Source organism: Papaver somniferum, chromosome 6, assembly GCF_003573695.1.
Source record: "Papaver somniferum cultivar HN1 chromosome 6, ASM357369v1, whole genome shotgun sequence".
Lineage (NCBI taxonomy): Eukaryota > Viridiplantae > Streptophyta > Magnoliopsida > Ranunculales > Papaveraceae > Papaver > Papaver somniferum.
Window position 1 is genome coordinate 126,268,970 of NC_039363.1, and position 24,440 is coordinate 126,293,409.

Genomic DNA, 24,440 nt, shown 5'->3' on the forward strand with positions numbered 1-24,440 from the left:
GCAGGTGATATTTCTTTAAGTTTTAACTGCTTGAACATTTCTATAACTGTCCATATAGAACTGGTAGTTAATTGTTGAAGTTTTTTGATGCAGGAATTTGCCGCGGCAGAAAAAAATGGTGGTCAACAATCTGACAAGTCAGAACTAGAACAATATCTAAGTGAGTCATCAGGATCAATGTCAACTGATTTTGACATCTTGAAGTATTGGAGAAGCCAAGAACTACGATACCCTAATCTTACAAGAATGGAAACCGATATTTTATCAATTCCTATTTCAACTGTTGCTTCGGAATCTGCATTTAGCCTTGGGGGAAGGGTACTTGACAGATATCGCAGCTCCTTATCACCTGAAAGTGCCGAGGCATTGATAACAACTCGTGATTGGATATATGGAATCGGTAAGAGGCTAAGTGTCTTGAGTAATATTTAAAATTAGTTGTAAGTCTATTTAACAATATATATGAGATTGATAATTACTTATTTTCAATTATATGTAGGAGCTGCATCAACTGATGTTGAGGAAGTGAAAGATAATGATATTAGTGAGGATGTATTTGCATTTGAGCCATCAAACAACAATGAGGCATTAAGTTGTTATGTAGAGCTGTCAACCGGTCAAGCTAGGGTCAACCCGTCCCTAGCTTGACAAGCCATGGACGGGTTAGGGTCAGCCCTAGCCCTAGTATTGTTCATGTACAAGCCCAAAACCCTAGCCCTAGACGGGTTGGCTCTGACGGGTTGCGGGTTGGCTGGTAAATTTGACTTTATTATTTTTGTGTTAAAAATATGAATATGGTAAACAACCACAAGTCTAAATACTAAAAAGTGCATACTGAAAACAGATTACAGATTCCAAAATACAACTAAAACATGATTGAAATGAACCAAACCAAAGTTGTGGAGTGGAATACATATAGACATAGTTACATACATATATAAAACCAAAAAAAATATACAAACTTCCACTTTTACTGCCTACCAGTTTACCACAGTATCACCTACTAAAAGTCTAAAACACTTCATCACTAGTGAAGAGGAGACCATAATAACAACCAATTCCTGCACAAAAAGTATCATATTCATTAATAAGGAATTAAGGATATAGGTCCAGGATTGTGATTCATATAAGAATCCTCAAAGTGACAGTAACTATTATCTATGTTTGTTCTTTTATATATAAAAGTGGACAAACTGAAGTACTGAACTGAAGCTACCGTCTACTGAACTGACTTTGAAATCTTGAATCACAACCTAAACCCTCATATGCAGTCACATATACAATATATATCGTTAGTGTCTCCCTTCATATTTATACAAAAAATAGGAGACAGTGATATCATATGGAAGTCCAAAATATTTCCTAAATCAGTGCCCAAAAAATGTTCTTTTTCCATGTATCTTTGTAATTGTGTGTCTAGAAGTGTATCACTTCAAGATGCTCCAGTATGAATCTGTAATTTCCAGCAAAAAGTATATCAAACAAAAGGATGTGTTAATGTAAATAAATAGAATTTTCATAATTACCCGCTTTATATTGCTGAAGTACAGATACTAATTAGACGCATAAGAATAGAGCTGTCAATTAGTAACCCGGCCCGCGGGTTGACCTTAGCCCGGCTTGTTTCAACCCGTTTTGGCTGGGATTGTTTCCTAAACGGGACGGGCTAGGTCTGTTATATCTGACCCTAATAGAAAACAAGCTGGGCTAGGTCTAACCCGCAGGTTACCAACCAACCCGTTATTAAATATGATATATAACCTGTTATCGGAGGTATCGGTAGTATTTCACCTGCTACCCAAGTAACCGGGTACTTCTCATTCTTATCTAAGTTTTCTAAAGAAAAGAGAAACAGAAAACTTCTCTTCAAGTTTTAGATCTGGACTGGAGTCTGGACTGGAGGCAAAGGTATTCGTGTTCGTCTCTTTTTCTAACTTAAAACTAAATAGGGTTGTTTTTTCTATTCTGAGTTCTAGATTAGATTTTGATCTTTAAGTTTAACTATAATGATTTTTTTTTTTAATTTTCTAACTATATGTTATTCTGTTTGATTTTCAGGGGTTAGGGTTAGGGCTTTACTCATAATCAACTAACCAAGTTTTATCCTTTAGGTTGTTTTTTCACTTCTAAGTTATAGATTAGATTTTGATCTTTAAGTTTAACTTTAATGATCTTTTTTTTTTTAAATTTTCTAACTATCTGTTTGATTTTCAGGGGTTAGGGTTTCCTTAGACTACCGTTGAAGAAGAATAGGAAAAATTGGCCGATGATTTTACTTCTACTTTCCTAATCTAGGTGAGTAGTTCTAAGTTTTTAATGCATAACTTGTTTTAAGTACTTTAGGTGTTTGTGGAAATGATTCTTAGAACCCCAATCCCCTTTTCACGAATTTGTGTCATTTATTGTTAACTCATGTCTCTTAATGTCAATCTATCTCTTAATGTCAATCTATAATATATTAATAATGCATAGCTTGCTTACGTTATGCTTGTGAATATTTATTTGAATTACAAAGGTTTACTGATTCTGAAAATGGAAATGAACTCCATATGCAGCATGTCAGAATCAGAAAGCACATGTTTTATTTTGGCTTACATGAAAGTGTAAAAAAGCATACTTTTGTTGGCTTTGCCTTTGCCAGTTTGGGATGTGTACTTGTTGGGATTTTAATTATTGACAGCTCTAGTCCCCTGTGATGTAGCTCAAGGCTTACTAATTTTGATTTTTGAATTCTTTATGTAGCTTCCTAAAATGTCAGTTGAAGAAGACCATGACGATGTCATGAGTGAAGAGGATATCACTAGTAGAGTCGATGACAATGCAAGAGCATGCTTCAAAGAAAAGGAAATTTACATCAAAAGTATGGAATGATTTTGATTGGTCACGAGACAAAGATGGTAAAGAAAAGGCTACGTGCAAGCATTGTGGGAAGGAATATGCTTATGACAGTCAGAAAGGAGGAACATCAACTATGTCAAGGCATTTAAAGAAGTGCCCTAGACTGAAGATGAAAGATGTGGGGCGACTTTTGTTATCTACAAATAATGGAGAACTGGCTACTCGTGCACGCAAAATAGATCAATCAAAGTTTCGGATTTAGTTGCAAGACTAATTATTGGTAAAAATCTCCCCTTTAATTGTGTAGAATGGACTGAATTTAGGGAGTTATGTAGTTATCTGAATGTCGATGTTGAAACCATATCAAGGAATACTACAAGGTCTGATATTCTTAAAATGCATAAGTTCCAAAAAGAAGTTATTCGCAAGAAATTACAATGTGCTCCAGGTAAAATATGTCTAACATCAGACATGTGGACCTCCGTCAACACCACTGGATACATAAGTTTAACAGTACACTTTGTTGATCAAGATTGGGTATTGCAGAAGTTTCTTTTAAATTTTTCTCCACTGCCACCACCCCATACTGGTCAAGCACTTTCAGATAAGTTATTTCTGATGTTAAATGATTGGGGAATTGAAGGAAAAGTAACCAGCATCACTTTGGATAACGCTGCATCAAATACTTCATGTGTTAAGATAATGAAGAGTCGATTCATTGCAAGGAATGTTATGTCGGATACTGGGAAAAGAAACTTTCATATACGGTGTTGTGCTCACATAATAAATATTGTAAGAGATGGACTGACAGAGATTGATCCAGCAGTAATCAAGATAAGGTTAGCAGTGAAGTACCTTAAAGGTTCACAAAGAAGAAAACAAATTTCTTGGATATTGTCAGCGATTTAGGAATGTCAGTAAAGATGGGTGTTCGACAAGATATTAAGACAAGATGGAATTCTACTTATCTTATGTTGCAAAGTTGTATTTCGTATGAAAAAGTCTTCACTCATTTGAGGTTGGTGGACCCTGACTATGCAGAGTCTCCTAATGGGGAAGAATGGGAGCAAATCAAAGTGGTCACGAAGTTTCTCAAGGTCTTTTATGACCTCACGACTCTATTCTCTGGAAACAAGTATCCTACTTATAATTTTTATTTTGATGGGGTTTGTCAGATTAAAGTATTATTAGATCAAGAGACAACTAATGACATTGAGTTCATCAGAAACATGGCGAAGAAAATGCAAGAAATTTTTTCCAAGTATTGGAAAAAATTGAGTCCAATATTGGCAATGGCAGTCGTTTTAGACCCTCGATTGAAGTTTGAATTTGTAGAGTTTACTTTAGAAAAGGTGTATCCTGTTGAGCGTGAAATGAAGAAGGGAGTTGATATTATTAGAAAAAGGATGGAGACACTATATAAATATTATCATACGACGTCAACTTTAAGAGGTTCGACAACCAATGAAACTCAGAATTCGGGTACTGTAAATGGTGGGAATTCTGGACGCAATGGAAGTGCTTTTATGCAGGTGATATTTCTTTAAGTTTTAACTGCTTGAACATTTCTATAACTGTCCATATAGAACTGGTAGTTAATTGTTGAAGTTTTTTGATGCAGGAATTTGCCGCGGCAGAAAAAAATGGTGGTCAACAATCTGACAAGTCAGAACTAGAACAATATCTAAGTGAGTCATCAGGATCAATGTCAACTGATTTTGACATCTTGAAGTATTGGAGAAGCCAAGAACTACGATACCCTAATCTTACAAGAATGGAAACCGATATTTTATCAATTCCTATTTCAACTGTTGCTTCGGAATCTGCATTTAGCCTTGGGGGAAGGGTACTTGACAGATATCGCAGCTCCTTATCACCTGAAAGTGCCGAGGCATTGATAACAACTCGTGATTGGATATATGGAATCGGTAAGAGGCTAAGTGTCTTGAGTAATATTTAAAATTAGTTGTAAGTCTATTTAACAATATATATGAGATTGATAATTACTTATTTTCAATTATATGTAGGAGCTGCATCAACTGATGTTGAGGAAGTGAAAGATAATGATATTAGTGAGGATGTATTTGCATTTGAGCCATCAAACAACAATGAGGCATTAAGTTGTTATGTAGAGCTGTCAACCGGTCAAGCTAGGGTCAACCCGTCCCTAGCTTGACAAGCCATGGACGGGTTAGGGTCAGCCCTAGCCCTAGTATTGTTCATGTACAAGCCCAAAACCCTAGCCCTAGACGGGTTGGCTCTGACGGGTTGCGGGTTGGCTGGTAAATTTGACTTTATTATTTTTGTGTTAAAAATATGAATATGGTAAACAACCACAAGTCTAAATACTAAAAAGTGCATACTGAAAACAGATTACAGATTCCAAAATACAACTAAAACATGATTGAAATGAACCAAACCAAAGTTGTGGAGTGGAATACATATAGACATAGTTACATACATATATAAAACCAAAAAAAATATACAAACTTCCACTTTTACTGCCTACCAGTTTACCACAGTATCACCTACTAAAAGTCTAAAACACTTCATCACTAGTGAAGAGGAGACCATAATAACAACCAATTCCTGCACAAAAAGTATCATATTCATTAATAAGGAATTAAGGATATAGGTCCAGGATTGTGATTCATATAAGAATCCTCAAAGTGACAGTAACTATTATCTATGTTTGTTCTTTTATATATAAAAGTGGACAAACTGAAGTACTGAACTGAAGCTACCGTCTACTGAACTGACTTTGAAATCTTGAATCACAACCTAAACCCTCATATGCAGTCACATATACAATATATCGTTAGTGTCTCCCTTCATATTTATACAAAAAATAGGAGACAGTGATATCATATGGAAGTCCAAAATATTTCCTAAATCAGTGCCCAAAAAATGTTCTTTTTCCATGTATCTTTGTAATTGTGTGTCTAGAAGTGTATCACTTCAAGATGCTCCAGTATGAATCTGTAATTTCCAGCAAAAAGTATATCAAACAAAAGGATGTGTTAATGTAAATAAATAGAATTTTCATAATTACCCGCTTTATATTGCTGAAGTACAGATACTAATTAGACGCATAAGAATAGAGCTGTCAATTAGTAACCCGGCCCGCGGGTTGACCTTAGCCCGGCTTGTTTCAACCCGTTTTGGCTGGGATTGTTTCCTAAACGGGACGGGCTAGGTCTGTTATATCTGACCCTAATAGAAAACAAGCTGGGCTAGGTCTAACCCGCAGGTTACCAACCAACCCGTTAAATTATGATAATAACCTGTTATCGGAGGTATCGGTAGTATTTCACCTGCTACCCAAGAAACCGGGTACTTCTCATTCTTATCTAAGTTTTCTAAAGAAAGAGAAATCAGAAAACTTCTCTTCAAGTTTTAGATCTGGACTGGAGTCTGGACTGGAGGCAAAGGTATTCGTGTTCGTCTCTTTTTCTAACTTAAAACTAAATAGGGTTGTTTTTTCTATTCTGAGTTCTAGATTAGATTTTGATCTTTAAGTTTAACTATAATGATTTTTTTTTTTTAATTTTCTAACTATATGTTATTCTGTTTGATTTTCAGGGGTTAGGGTTAGGGCTTTACTCATAATCAACTAACCAAGTTTTATCCTTTAGGTTGTTTTTTCACTTCTAAGTTATAGATTAGATTTTGATCTTTAAGTTTAACTTTAATGATCTTTTTTTTTTTAAATTTTCTAACTATCTGTTTGATTTTCAGGGGTTAGGGTTTTCCTTAGACTACCGTTGAAGAAGAATAGGAAAAATTGGCCGATGATTTTACTTCTACTTTCCTAATCTAGGTGAGTAGTTCTAAGTTTTTAATGCATAACTTGTTTTAAGTACGTTTTAGGTGTTTGTGGAAATGATTCTTAGAACCCCAATCCCCTTTTCACGAATTTGTGTCATTTATTGTTAACTCATGTCTCTTAATGTCAATCTATCTCTTAATGTCAATCTATATATATTAATAATGCATAGCTTGCTTACGTTATGCTTGTGAATATTTATTTGAATTACAAAGGTTTACTGATTCTGAAAATGGAAATGAACTCCATATGCAGCATGTCAGAATCAGAAAGCACATGTTTTATTTTGGCTTACATGAAAGTGTAAAAAAGCATACTTTTGTTGGCTTTGCCTTTGCCAGTTTGGGATGTGTACTTGTTGGGATTTTAATTATTGACAGCTCTAGTCCCCTGTGATGTAGCTCAAGGCTTACTAATTTTGATTTTTGAATTCTTTATGTAGCTTCCTAAAATGTCAGTTGAAGAAGACCATGACGATGTCATGAGTGAAGAGGATATCACAGTAGTAGAGTCGATGACAATGCAAGAGCATGCTTCAAAGAAAAGGAAATTTACATCAAAAGTATGGAATGATTTTGATTGGTCACGAGACAAAGATGGTAAAGAAAAGGCTACGTGCAAGCATTGTGGGAAGGAATATGCTTATGACAGTCAGAAAGGAGGAACATCAACTATGTCAAGGCATTTAAAGAAGTGCCCTAGACTGAAGATGAAAGATGTGGGGCGACTTTTGTTATCTACAAATAATGGAGAACTGGCTACTCGTGCACGCAAAATAGATCAATCAAAGTTTCGGAATTTAGTTGCAAGACTAATTATTGGTAAAAATCTCCCCTTTAATTGTGTAGAATGGACTGAATTTAGGGAGTTATGTAGTTATCTGAATGTCGATGTTGAAACCATATCAAGGAATACTACAAGGTCTGATATTCTTAAAATGCATAAGTTCCAAAAAGAAGTTATTCGCAAGAAATTACAATGTGCTCCAGGTAAAATATGTCTAACATCAGACATGTGGACCTCCGTCAACACCACTGGATACATAAGTTTAACAGTACACTTTGTTGATCAAGATTGGGTATTGCAGAAGTTTCTTTTAAATTTTTCTCCACTGCCACCACCCCATACTGGTCAAGCACTTTCAGATAAGTTATTTCTGATGTTAAATGATTGGGGAATTGAAGGAAAAGTAACCAGCATCACTTTGGATAACGCTGCATCAAATACTTCATGTGTTAAGATAATGAAGAGTCGATTCATTGCAAGGAATGTTATGTCGGATACTGGGAAAAGAAACTTTCATATACGGTGTTGTGCTCACATAATAAATATTATTGTAAGAGATGGACTGACAGAGATTGATCCAGCAGTAATCAAGATAAGGTTAGCAGTGAAGTACCTTAAAGGTTCACAAAGAAGAAAACAAATTTCTTGGATATTGTCAGCGATTTAGGAATGTCAGTAAAGATGGGTGTTCGACAAGATATTAAGACAAGATGGAATTCTACTTATCTTATGTTGCAAAGTTGTATTTCGTATGAAAAAGTCTTCACTCATTTGAGGTTGGTGGACCCTGACTATGCAGAGTCTCCTAATGGGGAAGAATGGGAGCAAATCAAAGTGGTCACGAAGTTTCTCAAGGTCTTTTATGACCTCACGACTCTATTCTCTGGAAACAAGTATCCTACTTATAATTTTTATTTTGATGGGGTTTGTCAGATTAAAGTATTATTAGATCAAGAGACAACTAATGACATTGAGTTCATCAGAAACATGGCGAAGAAAATGCAAGAAATTTTTTCCAAGTATTGGAAAAAATTGAGTCCAATATTGGCAATGGCAGTCGTTTTAGACCCTCGATTGAAGTTTGAATTTGTAGAGTTTACTTTAGAAAAGGTGTATCCTGTTGAGCGTGAAATGAAGAAGGGAGTTGATATTATTAGAAAAAGGATGGAGACACTATATAAATATTATCATACGACGTCAACTTTAAGAGGTTCGACAACCAATGAAACTCAGAATTCGGGTACTGTAAATGGTGGGAATTCTGGACGCAATGGAAGTGCTTTTATGCAGGTGATATTTCTTTAAGTTTTAACTGCTTGAACATTTCTATAACTGTCCATATAGAACTGGTAGTTAATTGTTGAAGTTTTTTGATGCAGGAATTTGCCGCGGCAGAAAAAAATGGTGGTCAACAATCTGACAAGTCAGAACTAGAACAATATCTAAGTGAGTCATCAGGATCAATGTCAACTGATTTTGACATCTTGAAGTATTGGAGAAGCCAAGAACTACGATACCCTAATCTTACAAGAATGGAAACCGATATTTTATCAATTCCTATTTCAACTGTTGCTTCGGAATCTGCATTTAGCCTTGGGGGAAGGGTACTTGACAGATATCGCAGCTCCTTATCACCTGAAAGTGCCGAGGCATTGATAACAACTCGTGATTGGATATATGGAATCGGTAAGAGGCTAAGTGTCTTGAGTAATATTTAAAATTAGTTGTAAGTCTATTTAACAATATATATGAGATTGATAATTACTTATTTTCAATTATATGTAGGAGCTGCATCAACTGATGTTGAGGAAGTGAAAGATAATGATATTAGTGAGGATGTATTTGCATTTGAGCCATCAAACAACAATGAGGCATTAAGTTGTTATGTAGAGCTGTCAACCGGTCAAGCTAGGGTCAACCCGTCCCTAGCTTGACAAGCCATGGACGGGTTAGGGTCAGCCCTAGCCCTAGTATTGTTCATGTACAAGCCCAAAACCCTAGCCCTACACGGGTTGGCTCTGACGGGTTGCGGGTTGGCTGGTAAATTTGACTTTATTATTTTTGTGTTAAAAATATGAATATGGTAAACAACCACAAGTCTAAATACTAAAAAGTGCATACTGAAAACAGATTACAGATTCCAAAATACAACTAAAACATGATTGAAATGAACCAAACCAAAGTTGTGGAGTGGAATACATATAGACATAGTTACATACATATATAAAACCAAAAAAAATATACAAACTTCCACTTTTACTGCCAACCAGTTTACCACAGTATCACCTACTAAAAGTCTAAAACACTTCATCACTAGTGAAGAGGAGACCATAATAACAACCAATTCCTGCACAAAAAGTATCATATTCATTAATAAGGAATTAAGGATATAGGTCCAGGATTGTGATTCATATAAGAATCCTCAAAGTGACAGTAACTATTATCTATGTTTGTTCTTTTATATATAAAAGTGGACAAACTGAAGTACTGAACTGAAGCTACCGTCTACTGAACTGACTTTGAAATCTTGAATCACAACCTAAACCCTCATATGCAGTCACATATACAATATATATCGTTAGTGTCTCCCTTCATATTTATACAAAAAATAGGAGACAGTGATATCATATGGAAGTCCAAAATATTTCCTAAATCAGTGCCCAAAAAATGTTCTTTTTCCATGTATCTTTGTAATTGTGTGTCTAGAAGTGTATCACTTCAAGATGCTCCAGTATGAATCTGTAATTTCCAGCAAAAAGTATATCAAACAAAAGGATGTGTTAATGTAAATAAATAGAATTTTCATAATTACCCGCTTTATATTGCTGAAGTACAGATACTAATTAGACGCATAAGAATAGAGCTGTCAATTAGTAACCCGGCCCGCGGGTTGACCTTAGCCCGGCTTGTTTCAACCCGTTTTGGCTGGGATTGTTTCCTAAACGGGACGGGCTAGGTCTGTTATATCTGACCCTAATAGAAAACAAGCTGGGCTAGGTCTAACCCGCAGGTTACCAACCAACCCGTTAAATTATGATAATAACCTGTTATCGGAGGTATCGGTAGTATTTCACCTGCTACCCAAGTAACCGGGTACTTCTCATTCTTATCTAAGTTTTCTAAAGAAAGAGAAATCAGAAAACTTCTCTTCAAGTTTTAGATCTGGACTGGAGTCTGGACTGGAGGCAAAGGTATTCGTGTTCGTCTCTTTTTCTAACTTAAAACTAAATAGGGTTGTTTTTTCTATTCTGAGTTCTAGATTAGATTTTGATCTTTAAGTTTAACTATAATGATTTTTTTTTTTAATTTTCTAACTATATGTTATTCTGTTTGATTTTCAGGGGTTAGGGTTAGGGCTTTACTCATAATCAACTAACCAAGTTTTATCCTTTAGGTTGTTTTTTCACTTCTAAGTTATAGATTAGATTTTGATCTTTAAGTTTAACTTTAATGATCTTTTTTTTTTTAAATTTTCTAACTATCTGTTTGATTTTCAGGGGTTAGGGCTTTCCTTAGACTACCGTTGAAGAAGAATAGGAAAAATTGGCCGATGATTTTACTTCTACTTTCCTAATCTAGGTGAGTAGTTCTAAGTTTTTAATGCATAACTTGTTTTAAGTACTTTTAGGTGTTTGTGGAAATGATTCTTAGAACCCCAATCCCCTTTTCACGAATTTGTGTCATTTATTGTTAACTCATGTCTCTTAATGTCAATCTATCTCTTAATGTCAATCTATAATATATTAATAATGCATAGCTTGCTTACGTTATGCTTGTGAATATTTATTTGAATTACAAAGGTTTACTGATTCTGAAAATGGAAATGAACTCCATATGCAGCATGTCAGAATCAGAAAGCACATGTTTTATTTTGGCTTACATGAAAGTGTAAAAAAGCATACTTTTGTTGGCTTTGCCTTTGCCAGTTTGGGATGTGTACTTGTTGGGATTTTAATTATTGACAGCTCTAGTCCCCTGTGATGTAGCTCAAGGCTTACTAATTTTGATTTTTGAATTCTTTATGTAGCTTCCTAAAATGTCAGTTGAAGAAGACCATGACGATGTCATGAGTGAAGAGGATATCACAGTAGTAGAGTCGATGACAATGCAAGAGCATGCTTCAAAGAAAAGGAAATTTACATCAAAAGTATGGAATGATTTTGATTGGTCACGAGACAAAGATGGTAAAGAAAAGGCTACGTGCAAGCATTGTGGGAAGGAATATGCTTATGACAGTCAGAAAGGAGGAACATCAACTATGTCAAGGCATTTAAAGAAGTGCCCTAGACTGAAGATGAAAGATGTGGGGCGACTTTTGTTATCTACAAATAATGGAGAACTGGCTACTCGTGCACGCAAAATAGATCAATCAAAGTTTCGGAATTTAGTTGCAAGACTAATTATTGGTAAAAATCTCCCCTTTAATTGTGTAGAATGGACTGAATTTAGGGAGTTATGTAGTTATCTGAATGTCGATGTTGAAACCATATCAAGGAATACTACAAGGTCTGATATTCTTAAAATGCATAAGTTCCAAAAAGAAGTTATTCGCAAGAAATTACAATGTGCTCCAGGTAAAATATGTCTAACATCAGACATGTGGACCTCCGTCAACACCACTGGATACATAAGTTTAACAGTACACTTTGTTGATCAAGATTGGGTATTGCAGAAGTTTCTTTTAAATTTTTCTCCACTGCCACCACCCCATACTGGTCAAGCACTTTCAGATAAGTTATTTCTGATGTTAAATGATTGGGGAATTGAAGGAAAAGTAACCAGCATCACTTTGGATAACGCTGCATCAAATACTTCATGTGTTAAGATAATGAAGAGTCGATTCATTGCAAGGAATGTTATGTCGGATACTGGGAAAAGAAACTTTCATATACGGTGTTGTGCTCACATAATAAATATTATTGTAAGAGATGGACTGACAGAGATTGATCCAGCAGTAATCAAGATAAGGTTAGCAGTGAAGTACCTTAAAGGTTCACAAAGAAGAAAACAAATTTCTTGGATATTGTCAGCGATTTAGGAATGTCAGTAAAGATGGGTGTTCGACAAGATATTAAGACAAGATGGAATTCTACTTATCTTATGTTGCAAAGTTGTATTTCGTATGAAAAAGTCTTCACTCATTTGAGGTTGGTGGACCCTGACTATGCAGAGTCTCCTAATGGGGAAGAATGGGAGCAAATCAAAGTGGTCACGAAGTTTCTCAAGGTCTTTTATGACCTCACGACTCTATTCTCTGGAAACAAGTATCCTACTTATAATTTTTATTTTGATGGGGTTTGTCAGATTAAAGTATTATTAGATCAAGAGACAACTAATGACATTGAGTTCATCAGAAACATGGCGAAGAAAATGCAAGAAATTTTTTCCAAGTATTGGAAAAAATTGAGTCCAATATTGGCAATGGCAGTCGTTTTAGACCCTCGATTGAAGTTTGAATTTGTAGAGTTTACTTTAGAAAAGGTGTATCCTGTTGAGCGTGAAATGAAGAAGGGAGTTGATATTATTAGAAAAAGGATGGAGACACTATATAAATATTATCATACGACGTCAACTTTAAGAGGTTCGACAACCAATGAAACTCAGAATTCGGGTACTGTAAATGGTGGGAATTCTGGACGCAATGGAAGTGCTTTTATGCAGGTGATATTTCTTTAAGTTTTAACTGCTTGAACATTTCTATAACTGTCCATATAGAACTGGTAGTTAATTGTTGAAGTTTTTTGATGCAGGAATTTGCCGCGGCAGAAAAAAATGGTGGTCAACAATCTGACAAGTCAGAACTAGAACAATATCTAAGTGAGTCATCAGGATCAATGTCAACTGATTTTGACATCTTGAAGTATTGGAGAAGCCAAGAACTACGATACCCTAATCTTACAAGAATGGAAACCGATATTTTATCAATTCCTATTTCAACTGTTGCTTCGGAATCTGCATTTAGCCTTGGGGGAAGGGTACTTGACAGATATCGCAGCTCCTTATCACCTGAAAGTGCCGAGGCATTGATAACAACTCGTGATTGGATATATGGAATCGGTAAGAGGCTAAGTGTCTTGAGTAATATTTAAAATTAGTTGTAAGTCTATTTAACAATATATATGAGATTGATAATTACTTATTTTCAATTATATGTAGGAGCTGCATCAACTGATGTTGAGGAAGTGAAAGATAATGATATTAGTGAGGATGTATTTGCATTTGAGCCATCAAACAACAATGAGGCATTAAGTTGTTATGTAGAGCTGTCAACCGGTCAAGCTAGGGTCAACCCGTCCCTAGCTTGACAAGCCATGGACGGGTTAGGGTCAGCCCTAGCCCTAGTATTGTTCATGTACAAGCCCAAAACCCTAGCCCTAGACGGGTTGGCTCTGACGGGTTGCGGGTTGGCTGGTAAATTTGACTTTATTATTTTTGTGTTAAAAATATGAATATGGTAAACAACCACAAGTCTAAATACTAAAAAGTGCATACTGAAAACAGATTACAGATTCCAAAATACAACTAAAACATGATTGAAATGAACCAAACCAAAGTTGTGGAGTGGAATACATATAGACATAGTTACATACATATATAAAACCAAAAAAATATACAAACTTCCACTTTTACTGCCTACCAGTTTACCACAGTATCACTTACTAAAAGTCTAAAACACTTCATCACTAGTGAAGAGGAGACCATAATAACAACCAATTCCTGCACAAAAAGTATCATATTCATTAATAAGGAATTAAGGATATAGGTCCAGGATTGTGATTCATATAAGAATCCTCAAAGTGACAGTAACTATTATCTATGTTTGTTCTTTTATATATAAAAGTGGACAAACTGAAGTACTGAACTGAAGCTACCGTCTACTGAACTGACTTTGAAATCTTGAATCACAACCTAAACCCTCATATGCAGTCACATATACAATATATATCGTTAGTGTCTCCCTTCATATTTATACAAAAATAGGAGACAGTGATATCATATGGAAGTCCAAAATATTTCCTAAATCAGTGCCCAAAAAATGTTCTTTTTCCATGTATCTTTGTAATTGTGTGTCTAGAAGTGTATCACTTCAAGATGCTCCAGTATGAATCTGTAATTTCCAGCAAAAAGTATATCAAACAAAAGGATGTGTTAATGTAAATAAATAGAATTTTCATAATTACCCGCTTTATATTGCTGAAGTACAGATACTAATTAGACGCATAAGAATAGAGCTGTCAATTAGTAACCCGGCCCGCGGGTTGACCTTAGCCCGGCTTGTTTCAACCCGTTTTGGCTGGGATTGTTTCCTAAACGGGACGGGCTAGGTCTGTTATATCTGACCCTAATAGAAAACAAGCTGGGCTAGGTCTAACCCGCAGGTTACCAACCAACCCGTTAAATTATGATAATAACCTGTTATCGGAGGTATCGGTAGTATTTCACCTGCTACCCAAGAAACCGGGTACTTCTCATTCTTATCTAAGTTTTCTAAAGAAAGAGAAATCAGAAAACTTCTCTTCAAGTTTTAGATCTGGACTGGAGTCTGGACTGGAGGCAAGGTATTCGTGTTCGTCTCTTTTTCTAACTTAAAACTAAATAGGGTTGTTTTTTCTATTCTGAGTTCTAGATTAGATTTTGATCTTTAAGTTTAACTATAATGATTTTTTTTTTTAATTTTCTAACTATATGTTATTCTGTTTGATTTTCAGGGGTTAGGGTTAGGGCTTTACTCATAATCAACTAACCAAGTTTTATCCTTTAGGTTGTTTTTTCACTTCTAAGTTATAGATTAGATTTTGATCTTTAAGTTTAACTTTAATGATCTTTTTTTTTTTAAATTTTCTAACTATCTGTTTGATTTTCAGGGGTTAGGGTTTTCCTTAGACTACCGTTGAAGAAGAATAGGAAAAATTGGCCGATGATTTTACTTCTACTTTCCTAATCTAGGTGAGTAGTTCTAAGTTTTTAATGCATAACTTGTTTTAAGTACTTTTAGGTGTTTGTGGAAATGATTCTTAGAACCCCAATCCCCTTTTCACGAATTTGTGTCATTTATTGTTAACTCATGTCTCTTAATGTCAATCTATCTCTTAATGTCAATCTATAATATATTAATAATGCATAGCTTGCTTACGTTATGCTTGTGAATATTTATTTGAATTACAAAGGTTTACTGATTCTGAAAATGGAAATGAACTCCATATGCAGCATGTCAGAATCAGAAAGCACATGTTTTATTTTGGCTTACATGAAAGTGTAAAAAAGCATACTTTTGTTGGCTTTGCCTTTGCCAGTTTGGGATGTGTACTTGTTGGGATTTTAATTATTGACAGCTCTAGTCCCCTGTGATGTAGCTCAAGGCTTACTAATTTTGATTTTTGAATTCTTTATGTAGCTTCCTAAAATGTCAGTTGAAGAAGACCATGACGATGTCATGAGTGAAGAGGATATCACAGTAGTAGAGTCGATGACAATGCAAGAGCATGCTTCAAAGAAAAGGAAATTTACATCAAAAGTATGGAATGATTTTGATTGGTCACGAGACAAAGATGGTAAAGAAAAGGCTACGTGCAAGCATTGTGGGAAGGAATATGCTTATGACAGTCAGAAAGGAGGAACATCAACTATGTCAAGGCATTTAAAGAAGTGCCCTAGACTGAAGATGAAGATGTGGGGCGACTTTTGTTATCTACAAATAATGGAGAACTGGCTACTCGTGCACGCAAAATAGATCAATCAAAGTTTCGGAATTTAGTTGCAAGACTAATTATTGGTAAAAATCTCCCCTTTAATTGTGTAGAATGGACTGAATTTAGGGAGTTATGTAGTTATCTGAATGTCGATGTTGAAACCATATCAAGGAATACTACAAGGTCTGATATTCTTAAAATGCATAAGTTCCAAAAAGAAGTTATTCGCAAGAAATTACAATGTGCTCCAGGTAAAATATGTCTAACATCAGACATGTGGACCTCCGTCAACACCACTGGATACATAAGTTTAACAGTACACTTTGTTGATCAAGATTGGGTATTGCAGAAGTTTCTTTTAAATTTTTCTCCACTGCCACCACCCCATACTGGTCAAGCACTTTCAGATAAGTTATTTCTGATGTTAAATGATTGGGGAATTGAAGGAAAAGTAACCAGCATCACTTTGGATAACGCTGCATCAAATACTTCATGTGTTAAGATAATGAAGAGTCGATTCATTGCAAGGAATGTTATGTCGGATACTGGGAAAAGAAACTTTCATATACGGTGTTGTGCTCACATAATAAATATTATTGTAAGAGATGGACTGACAGAGATTGATCCAGCAGTAATCAAGATAAGGTTAGCAGTGAAGTACCTTAAAGGTTCACAAAGAAGAAAACAAATTTCTTGGATATGTCAGCGATTTAGGAATGTCAGTAAAGATGGGTGTTCGACAAGATATTAAGACAAGATGGAATTCTACTTATCTTATGTTGCAAAGTTGTATTTCGTATGAAAAAGTCTTCACTCATTTGAGGTTGGTGGACCCTGACTATGCAGAGTCTCCTAATGGGGAAGAATGGGAGCAAATCAAAGTGGTCACGAAGTTTCTCAAGGTCTTTTATGACCTCACGACTCTATTCTCTGGAAACAAGTATCCTACTATATTTTTATTTTGATGGGGTTTGTCAGATTAAAGTATTATTAGATCAAGAGACAACTAATGACATTGAGTTCATCAGAAACATGGCGAAGAAAATGCAAGAAATTTTTCCAAGTATTGGAAAAAATTGAGTCCAATATTGGCAATGGCAGTCGTTTTAGACCCTCGATTGAAGTTTGAATTTGTAGAGTTTACTTTAGAAAAGGTGTATCCTGTTGAGCGTGAAATGAAGAAGGAGTTGATATTATTAGAAAAAGGATGGAGACACTATATAATATTATCATACGACGTCAACTTTAAGAGGTTCGACAACCAATGAAACTCAGAATTCGGGTACTGTAAATGGTGGGAATTCTGGACGCAATGGAAGTGCTTTTATGCAGGTGATATTTCTTTAAGTTTTAACTGCTTGAACATTTCTATAACTGTCCATATAGAACTGGTAGTTAATTGTTGAAGTTTTTTGATGCAGGAATTTGCCGCGGCAGAAAAAAATGGTGGTCAACAATCTGACAAGTCAGAACTAGAACAATATCTAAGTGAGTCATCAGGATCAATGTCAACTGATTTTGACATCTTGAAGTATTGGAGAAGCCAAGAACTACGATACCCTAATCTTACAAGAATGGAAACCGATATTTTATCAATTCCTATTTCAACTGTTGCTTCGGAATCTGCATTTAGCCTTGGGGGAAGGGTACTTGACAGATATCGCAGCTCCTTATCACCTGAAAGTGCCGAGGCATTGATAACAACTCGTGATTGGATATATGGAATCGGTAAGAGGCTAAGTGTCTTGAGTAATATTTAAAATTAGTTGTAAGTCTATTTAACAATATATATGAGATTGATAATTACTTATTTTCAATTATATGTAGGAGCTGCATCAACTGATGTTGAGGAAGTGAAAGATAATGATATTAGTGAGGATGTATTTGCATTTGAGCCATCAAACAACAATGAGGCATTAAGTTGTTATGTAGAGCTGTCAACCGGTCAAGCTAGGGTCAACCCGTCCCTAGCTTGACAAGCCATGGACGGGTTAGGGTCAGCCCTAGCCCTAGTATTGTTCATGTACAAGCCCAAAACCCTAGCCCTACGGGTTGGCTCTGACGGGTTGCGGGTTGGCTGGTAAATTTGACTTTATTATTTTTGTGTTAAAAATATGAATATGGTAAACAACCACAAGTCTAAATACTAAAAAGTGCATACTGAAAACAGATTACAGATTCCAAAATACAACTAAAACATGATTGAAATGAACCAAACCAAAGTTGTGGAGTGGAATACATATAGACATAGTTACATACATATATAAAACCAAAAAATATACAAACTTCCACTTTTACTGCCCTACCAGTTTACCACAGTATCACTACTAAAAGTCTAAAACACTTCATCACTAGTGAAGAGGAGACCATAATAACAACCAATTCCTGCACAAAAAGTATCATATTCATTAATAAGGAATTAAGGATATAGGTCCAGGATTGTGATTCATATAAGAATCCTCAAAGTGACAGTAACTATTATCTATGTTTGTTCTTTTATATTAAAAGTGGACAAACTGAAGTACTGAACTGAAGCTACCGTCTACTGAACTGACTTTGAAATCTTGAATCACAACCTAAACCCTCATATGCAGTCACATATACAATATATATCGTTAGTGTCTCCCTTCATATTTATACAAAAAATAGGAGACAGTGATATCATATGGAAGTCCAAAATATTTCCTAAATCAGTGCCCAAAAAATGTTCTTTTTCCATGTATCTTTGTAATTGTGTGTCTAGAAGTGTATCACTTCAAGATGCTCCAGTATGAATCTGTAATTTCCAGCAAAAAGTATATCAAACAAAAGGATGTGTTAATGTAAATAAATAGAATTTTCATAATTACCCGCTTTATATTGCTGAAGTACAGATACTAATTAGACGCATAAGAATAGAGCTGTCAATTAGTAACCCGGCCCGCGGGTTGACCTTAGCCCGGCTTGTTTCAACCCGTTTTGGCTGGGATTGTTTCCTAAACGGGACGGGCTAGGTCTGTTATATCTGACCCTAATAGAAAACAAGCTGGGCTAGGTCTAACCCGCAGGTTACCAACCAACCCGTTAAATTATGATAATAACCTGTTATCGGAGGTATCGGTAGTATTTCACCTGCTACCCAAGAAACCGGGTACTTCTCATTCTTATCTAAGTTTTCTAAAGAAAGAGAAATCAGAAAACTTCTCTTCAAGTTTTAGATCTGGACTGGAGTCTGGACTGGAGGCAAAGGTATTCGTGTTCGTCTCTTTTTCTAACTTAAAACTAAATAGGGTTGTTTTTTCTATTCTGAGTTCTAGATTAGATTTTGATCTTTAAGTTTAACTATAATGATTTTTTTTTTTAATTTTCTAACTATATGTTATTCTGTTTGATTTTCAGGGGTTAGGGTTAGGGCTTTACTCATAATCAACTAACCAAGTTTTATCCTTTAGGTTGTTTTTTCACTTCTAAGTTATAGATTAGATTTTGATCTTTAAGTTTAACTTTAATGATCTTTTTTTTTTAAATTTTCTAACTATCTGTTTGATTTTCAGGGGTTAGGGTTTTCCTTAGACTACCGTTGAAGAAGAATAGGAAAAATTGGCCGATGATTTTACTTCTACTTTCCTAATCTAGGTGAGTAGTTCTAAGTTTTTAATGCATAACTTGTTTTAAGACTTTTAGGGTTTGTGGAAATGATTCTTAGAACCCCAATCCCCTTTTCACGAATTTGTGTCATTTATTGTTAACTCATGTCTCTTAATGTCAATCTATCTCTTAATGTCAATCTATAATATATTAATAATGCATAGCTTGCTTACGTTATGCTTGTGAATATTTATTTGAATTACAAAGGTTTACTGATTCTGAAAATGGAAATGAACTCCATATGCAGCATGTCAGAATCAGAAAGCACATGTTTTATTTTGGCTTACATGAAAGTGTAAAAAAGCATACTTTTGTTGGCTTTGCCTTTGCCAGTTTGGGATGTGTACTTGTTGGGATTTTAATTATTGACAGCTCTAGTCCCCTGTGATGTAGCTCAAGGCTTACTAATTTTGATTTTTGAATTCTTTATGTAGCTTCCTAAAATGTCAGTTGAAGAAGACCATGACGATGTCATGAGTGAAGAGGATATCACAGTAGTAGAGTCGATGACAATGCAAGAGCATGCTTCAAAGAAAAGGAAATTTACATCAAAAGTATGGAATGATTTTGATTGGTCACGAGACAAAGATGGTAAAGAAAAGGCTACGTGCAAGCATTGTGGGAAGGAATATGCTTATGACAGTCAGAAAGGAGGAACATCAACTATGTCAAGGCATTTAAAGAAGTGCCCTAGACTGAAGATGAAAGATGTGGGGCGACTTTTGTTATCTACAAATAATGGAGAACTGGCTACTCGTGCACGCAAAATAGATCAATCAAAGTTTCGGAATTTAGTTGCAAGACTAATTATTGGTAAAAATCTCCCCTTTAATTGTGTAGAATGGACTGAATTTAGGGAGTTATGTAGTTATCTGAATGTCGATGTTGAAACCATATCAAGGAATACTACAAGGTCTGATATTCTTAAAATGCATAAGTTCCAAAAAGAAGTTATTCGCAAGAAATTACAATGTGCTCCAGGTAAAATATGTCTAACATCAGACATGTGGACCTCCGTCAACACCACTGGATACATAAGTTTAACAGTACACTTTGTTGATCAAGATTGGGTATTGCAGAAGTTTCTTTTAAATTTTTCTCCACTGCCACCACCCCATACTGGTCAAGCACTTTCAGATAAGTTATTTCTGATGTTAAATGATTGGGGAATTGAAGGAAAAGTAACCAGCATCACTTTGGATAACGCTGCATCAAATACTTCATGTGTTAAGATAATGAAGAGTCGATTCATTGCAAGGAATGTTATGTCGGATACTGGGAAAAGAAACTTTCATATACGGTGTTGTGCTCACATAATAAATATTGTAAAGATGGACTGACAGAGATTGATCCAGCAGTAATCAAGATAAGGTTAGCAGTGAAGTACCTTAAAGGTTCACAAAGAAGAAAACAAATTTCTTGGATATTGTCAGCGATTTAGGAATGTCAGTAAAGATGGGTGTTCGACAAGATATTAAGACAAGATGGAATTCTACTTATCTTATGTTGCAAAGTTGTATTTCGTATGAAAAAGTCTTCACTCATTTGAGGTTGGTGGACCCTGACTATGCAGAGTCTCCTAATGGGGAAGAATGGGAGCAAATCAAAGTGGTCACGAAGTTTCTCAAGGTCTTTTATGACCTCACGACTCTATTCTCTGGAAACAAGTATCCTACTTATAATTTTTATTTTGATGGGGTTTGTCAGATTAAAGTATTATTAGATCAAGAGACAACTAATGACATTGAGTTCATCAGAAACATGGCGAAGAAAATGCAAGAAATTTTTTCCAAGTATTGGAAAAAATTGAGTCCAATTTGGCAATGGCAGTCGTTTTAGACCCTCGATTGAAGTTTGAATTTGTAGAGTTTACTTTAGAAAAGGTGTATCCTGTTGAGCGTGAAATGAAGAAGGGAGTTGATATTATTAGAAAAAGGATGGAGACACTATATAAATATTATCATACGACGTCAACTTTAAGAGGTTCGACAACCAATGAAACTCAGAATTCGGGTACTGTAAATGGTGGGAATTCTGGACGCAATGGAAGTGCTTTTATGCATGTATTTCTTTAAGTTTTAACTGCTTGAACATTTCTATAACTGTCCATATAGAACTGGTAGTTAATTGTTGAAGTTTTTTGATGCAGGAATTTGCCGCGGCAGAAAAAAATGGTGGTCAACAATCTGACAAGTCAGAACTAGAACAATATCTAAGTGAGTCATCAGGATCAATGTCAACTGATTTTGACATCTTGAAGTATTGGAGAAGCCAAGAACTACGATACCCTAATCTTACAAGAATGGAAACCGATATTTTATCAATTCCTATTTCAACTGTTGCTTCGGAATCTGCATTTAGCCTTGGGGGAAGGGTACTTGACAGATATCGCAGCTCCTTATCACCTGAAAGTGCCGAGGCATTGATAACAACTCGTGATTGGATATATGGAATCGGTAAGAGGCTAAGTGTCTTGAGTAATATTTAAAATTAGTTGTAAGTCTATTTAACAATATATAGATTTGATAATTACTTATTTTCAATTATATGTAGGAGCTGCATCAACTGATGTTGAGGAAGTGAAAGATAATGATATTAGTGAGGATGTATTTGCATTTGAGCCATCAAACAACAATGAGGCATTAAGTTGTTATGTAGAGCTGTCAACCGGTCAAGCTAGGGTCAACCCGTCCCTAGCTTGACAAGCCATGGACGGGTTAGGGTCAGCCCTAGCCCTAGTATTGTTCATGTACAAGCCCAAAACCCTAGCCCTAGACGGGTTGGCTATGACGGGTTGCGGGTTGGCTGGTAAATTTGACTTTATTATTTTTGTGTTAAAAATATGAATATGGTAAACAACCACAAGTCTAAATACTAAAATGCATACTGAAAACAGATTACAGATTCCAAAATACAACTAAAACATGATTGAAATGAACCAAACCAAAGTTGTGGAGTGGAATACATATAGACATAGTTACATACATATATAAAACCAAAAAAATATACAAACTTCCACTTTTACTGCCTACCAGTTTACCACAGTATCACCTACTAAAAGTCTAAAACACTTCATCACTAGTGAAGAGGAGACCATAATAACAACCAATTCCTGCACAAAAAGTATCATATTCATTAATAAGGAATTAAGGATATAGGTCCAGGATTGTGATTCATATAATCCTCAAAGTGACAGTAACTATTATCTATGTTTGTTCTTTTATATATAAAAGTGGACAAACTGAAGTACTGAACTGAAGCTACCGTCTACTGAACTGACTTTGAAATCTTGAATCACAACCTAAACCCTCATATGCAGTCACATATACAATATATATCGTTAGTGTCTCCCTTCATATTTATACAAAAATAGGAGACAGTGATATCATATGGAAGTCCAAAATATTTCCTAAATCAGTGCCCAAAAAATGTTCTTTTTCCATGTATCTTTGTAATTGTGTGTCTAGAAGTGTATCACTTCAAGATGCTCCAGTATGAATCTGTAATTTCCAGCAAAAAGTATATCAAACAAAAGGATGTGTTAATGTAAATAAATAGAATTTTCATAATTACCCGCTTTATATTGCTGAAGTACAGATACTAATTAGACGCATAAGAATAGAGCTGTCAATTAGTAACCCGGCCCGCGGGTTGACCTTAGCCCGGCTTGTTTCAACCCGTTTTGGCTGGGATTGTTTCCTAAACGGGACGGGCTAGGTCTGTTATATCTGACCCTAATAGAAAACAAGCTGGGCTAGGTCTAACCCCCAGGTTACCAACCAACCCGTTAAATTATGATAATAACCTGTTATCGGAGGTATCGGTAGTATTTCACCTGCTACCCAAGTAACCGGGTACTTCTCATTCTTATCTAAGTTTTCTAAAGAAAGAGAAATCAGAAAACTTCTCTTCAAGTTTTAGATCTGGACTGGAGTCTGGACTGGAGGCAGAGGTATTCGTGTTCGTCTCTTTTTCTAACTTAAAACTAAATAGGGTTATTTTTTCTATTCTGAGTTCTAGATTAGATTTTGATCTTTAAGTTTAACTATAATGATCTCTTTTTTTTAATTTTCTAACTATCTGTTATTTTGTTTGATTTTCAGGGGTTAGGGTTAGGGCTTTACTCGTAATCAACTAACCAAGTTTTATCCTTTAGGTTGTTTTTTCACTTCTAAGTTATAGATTAGATTTTGATCTTTAAGTTTAACTTTAATGATCTTTTTTTTTTTAATTTTCTAACTATCTGTTTCATTTTCAGGGGTTAGGGCTTTCTTTAGACTACCGTTGAAGAAGAATATGAAAAATTGGCCGATGATTTTACTTCTACTTTCCTAATCTAGGTGAGTAGTTCTAAGTTTTTAATGCATAACTTGTTTTAAGTACTGTTAGGTGTTTGTGGAAATGATTCTTAGAACCCCAATCCCCTTTTCACGAATTTGTGTCATTTATTGTTAACTCATGTCTCTTAATGTCTTTCTATCTCTTAATGTCAATCTATAATATATTAATAATGCATAGCTTGCTTACGTTATGCTTGTGAATATTTATTTGAATTACAAAGGTTTACTGATTCTGAAAATGGAAATGAACTCCATATGCAGCATGTCAGAATCAGAAAGCACATGTTTTATTTTGGCTTACATGAAAGTATAAAAAAACATACTTTTTTGGCT

General features: G+C 35.2%; 3 protein-coding genes across 3 annotated transcripts; all 3 read left to right on the forward strand.

The window, feature by feature from the left end:
• The first annotated feature begins 2,812 nt into the window (after window positions 1-2,812).
• On the forward strand, window positions 2,813-3,747 carry LOC113291463 (zinc finger BED domain-containing protein RICESLEEPER 2-like). Its single transcript, XM_026540994.1, has 2 exons — window positions 2,813-3,062; window positions 3,146-3,747. Exons 1-2 carry the CDS (start codon window positions 2,813-2,815, stop codon window positions 3,745-3,747), a joined length of 852 nt encoding a protein of 283 aa, XP_026396779.1.
• A 3,368-nt stretch (window positions 3,748-7,115) lies between these two features.
• LOC113291464 (zinc finger BED domain-containing protein RICESLEEPER 2-like) lies at window positions 7,116-8,117 on the forward strand. Its single transcript, XM_026540996.1, has one exon. It carries the CDS (start codon window positions 7,116-7,118, stop codon window positions 8,115-8,117), a length of 1,002 nt encoding a protein of 333 aa, XP_026396781.1.
• A 3,369-nt stretch (window positions 8,118-11,486) lies between these two features.
• LOC113291465 (zinc finger BED domain-containing protein RICESLEEPER 2-like) lies at window positions 11,487-12,488 on the forward strand. Its single transcript, XM_026540997.1, has one exon. The coding sequence runs from the start codon at window positions 11,487-11,489 to the stop codon at window positions 12,486-12,488; it is 1,002 nt and encodes a 333-aa protein (XP_026396782.1).
• The last annotated feature ends 11,952 nt before the right edge of the window (window positions 12,489-24,440 follow it).

Excerpts from the sequence above, each read along its gene's own strand:
- LOC113291464 (XM_026540996.1), top strand. The coding sequence starts at position 7,116 with ATGTCAGTTGAAGAAGACCATGACGATGTCATGAGTGAAGAGGATATC.
- LOC113291463 (XM_026540994.1), top strand. The coding sequence starts at position 2,813 with ATGACAATGCAAGAGCATGCTTCAAAGAAAAGGAAATTTACATCAAAA. Across the intron at positions 3,063-3,145 it reads TAATGGAGAACTGGCTACTC|AATGGACTGAATTTAGGGAG; the intron begins GTGCACGCAAAA and ends TTAATTGTGTAG.
- LOC113291465 (XM_026540997.1), top strand. The coding sequence starts at position 11,487 with ATGTCAGTTGAAGAAGACCATGACGATGTCATGAGTGAAGAGGATATC.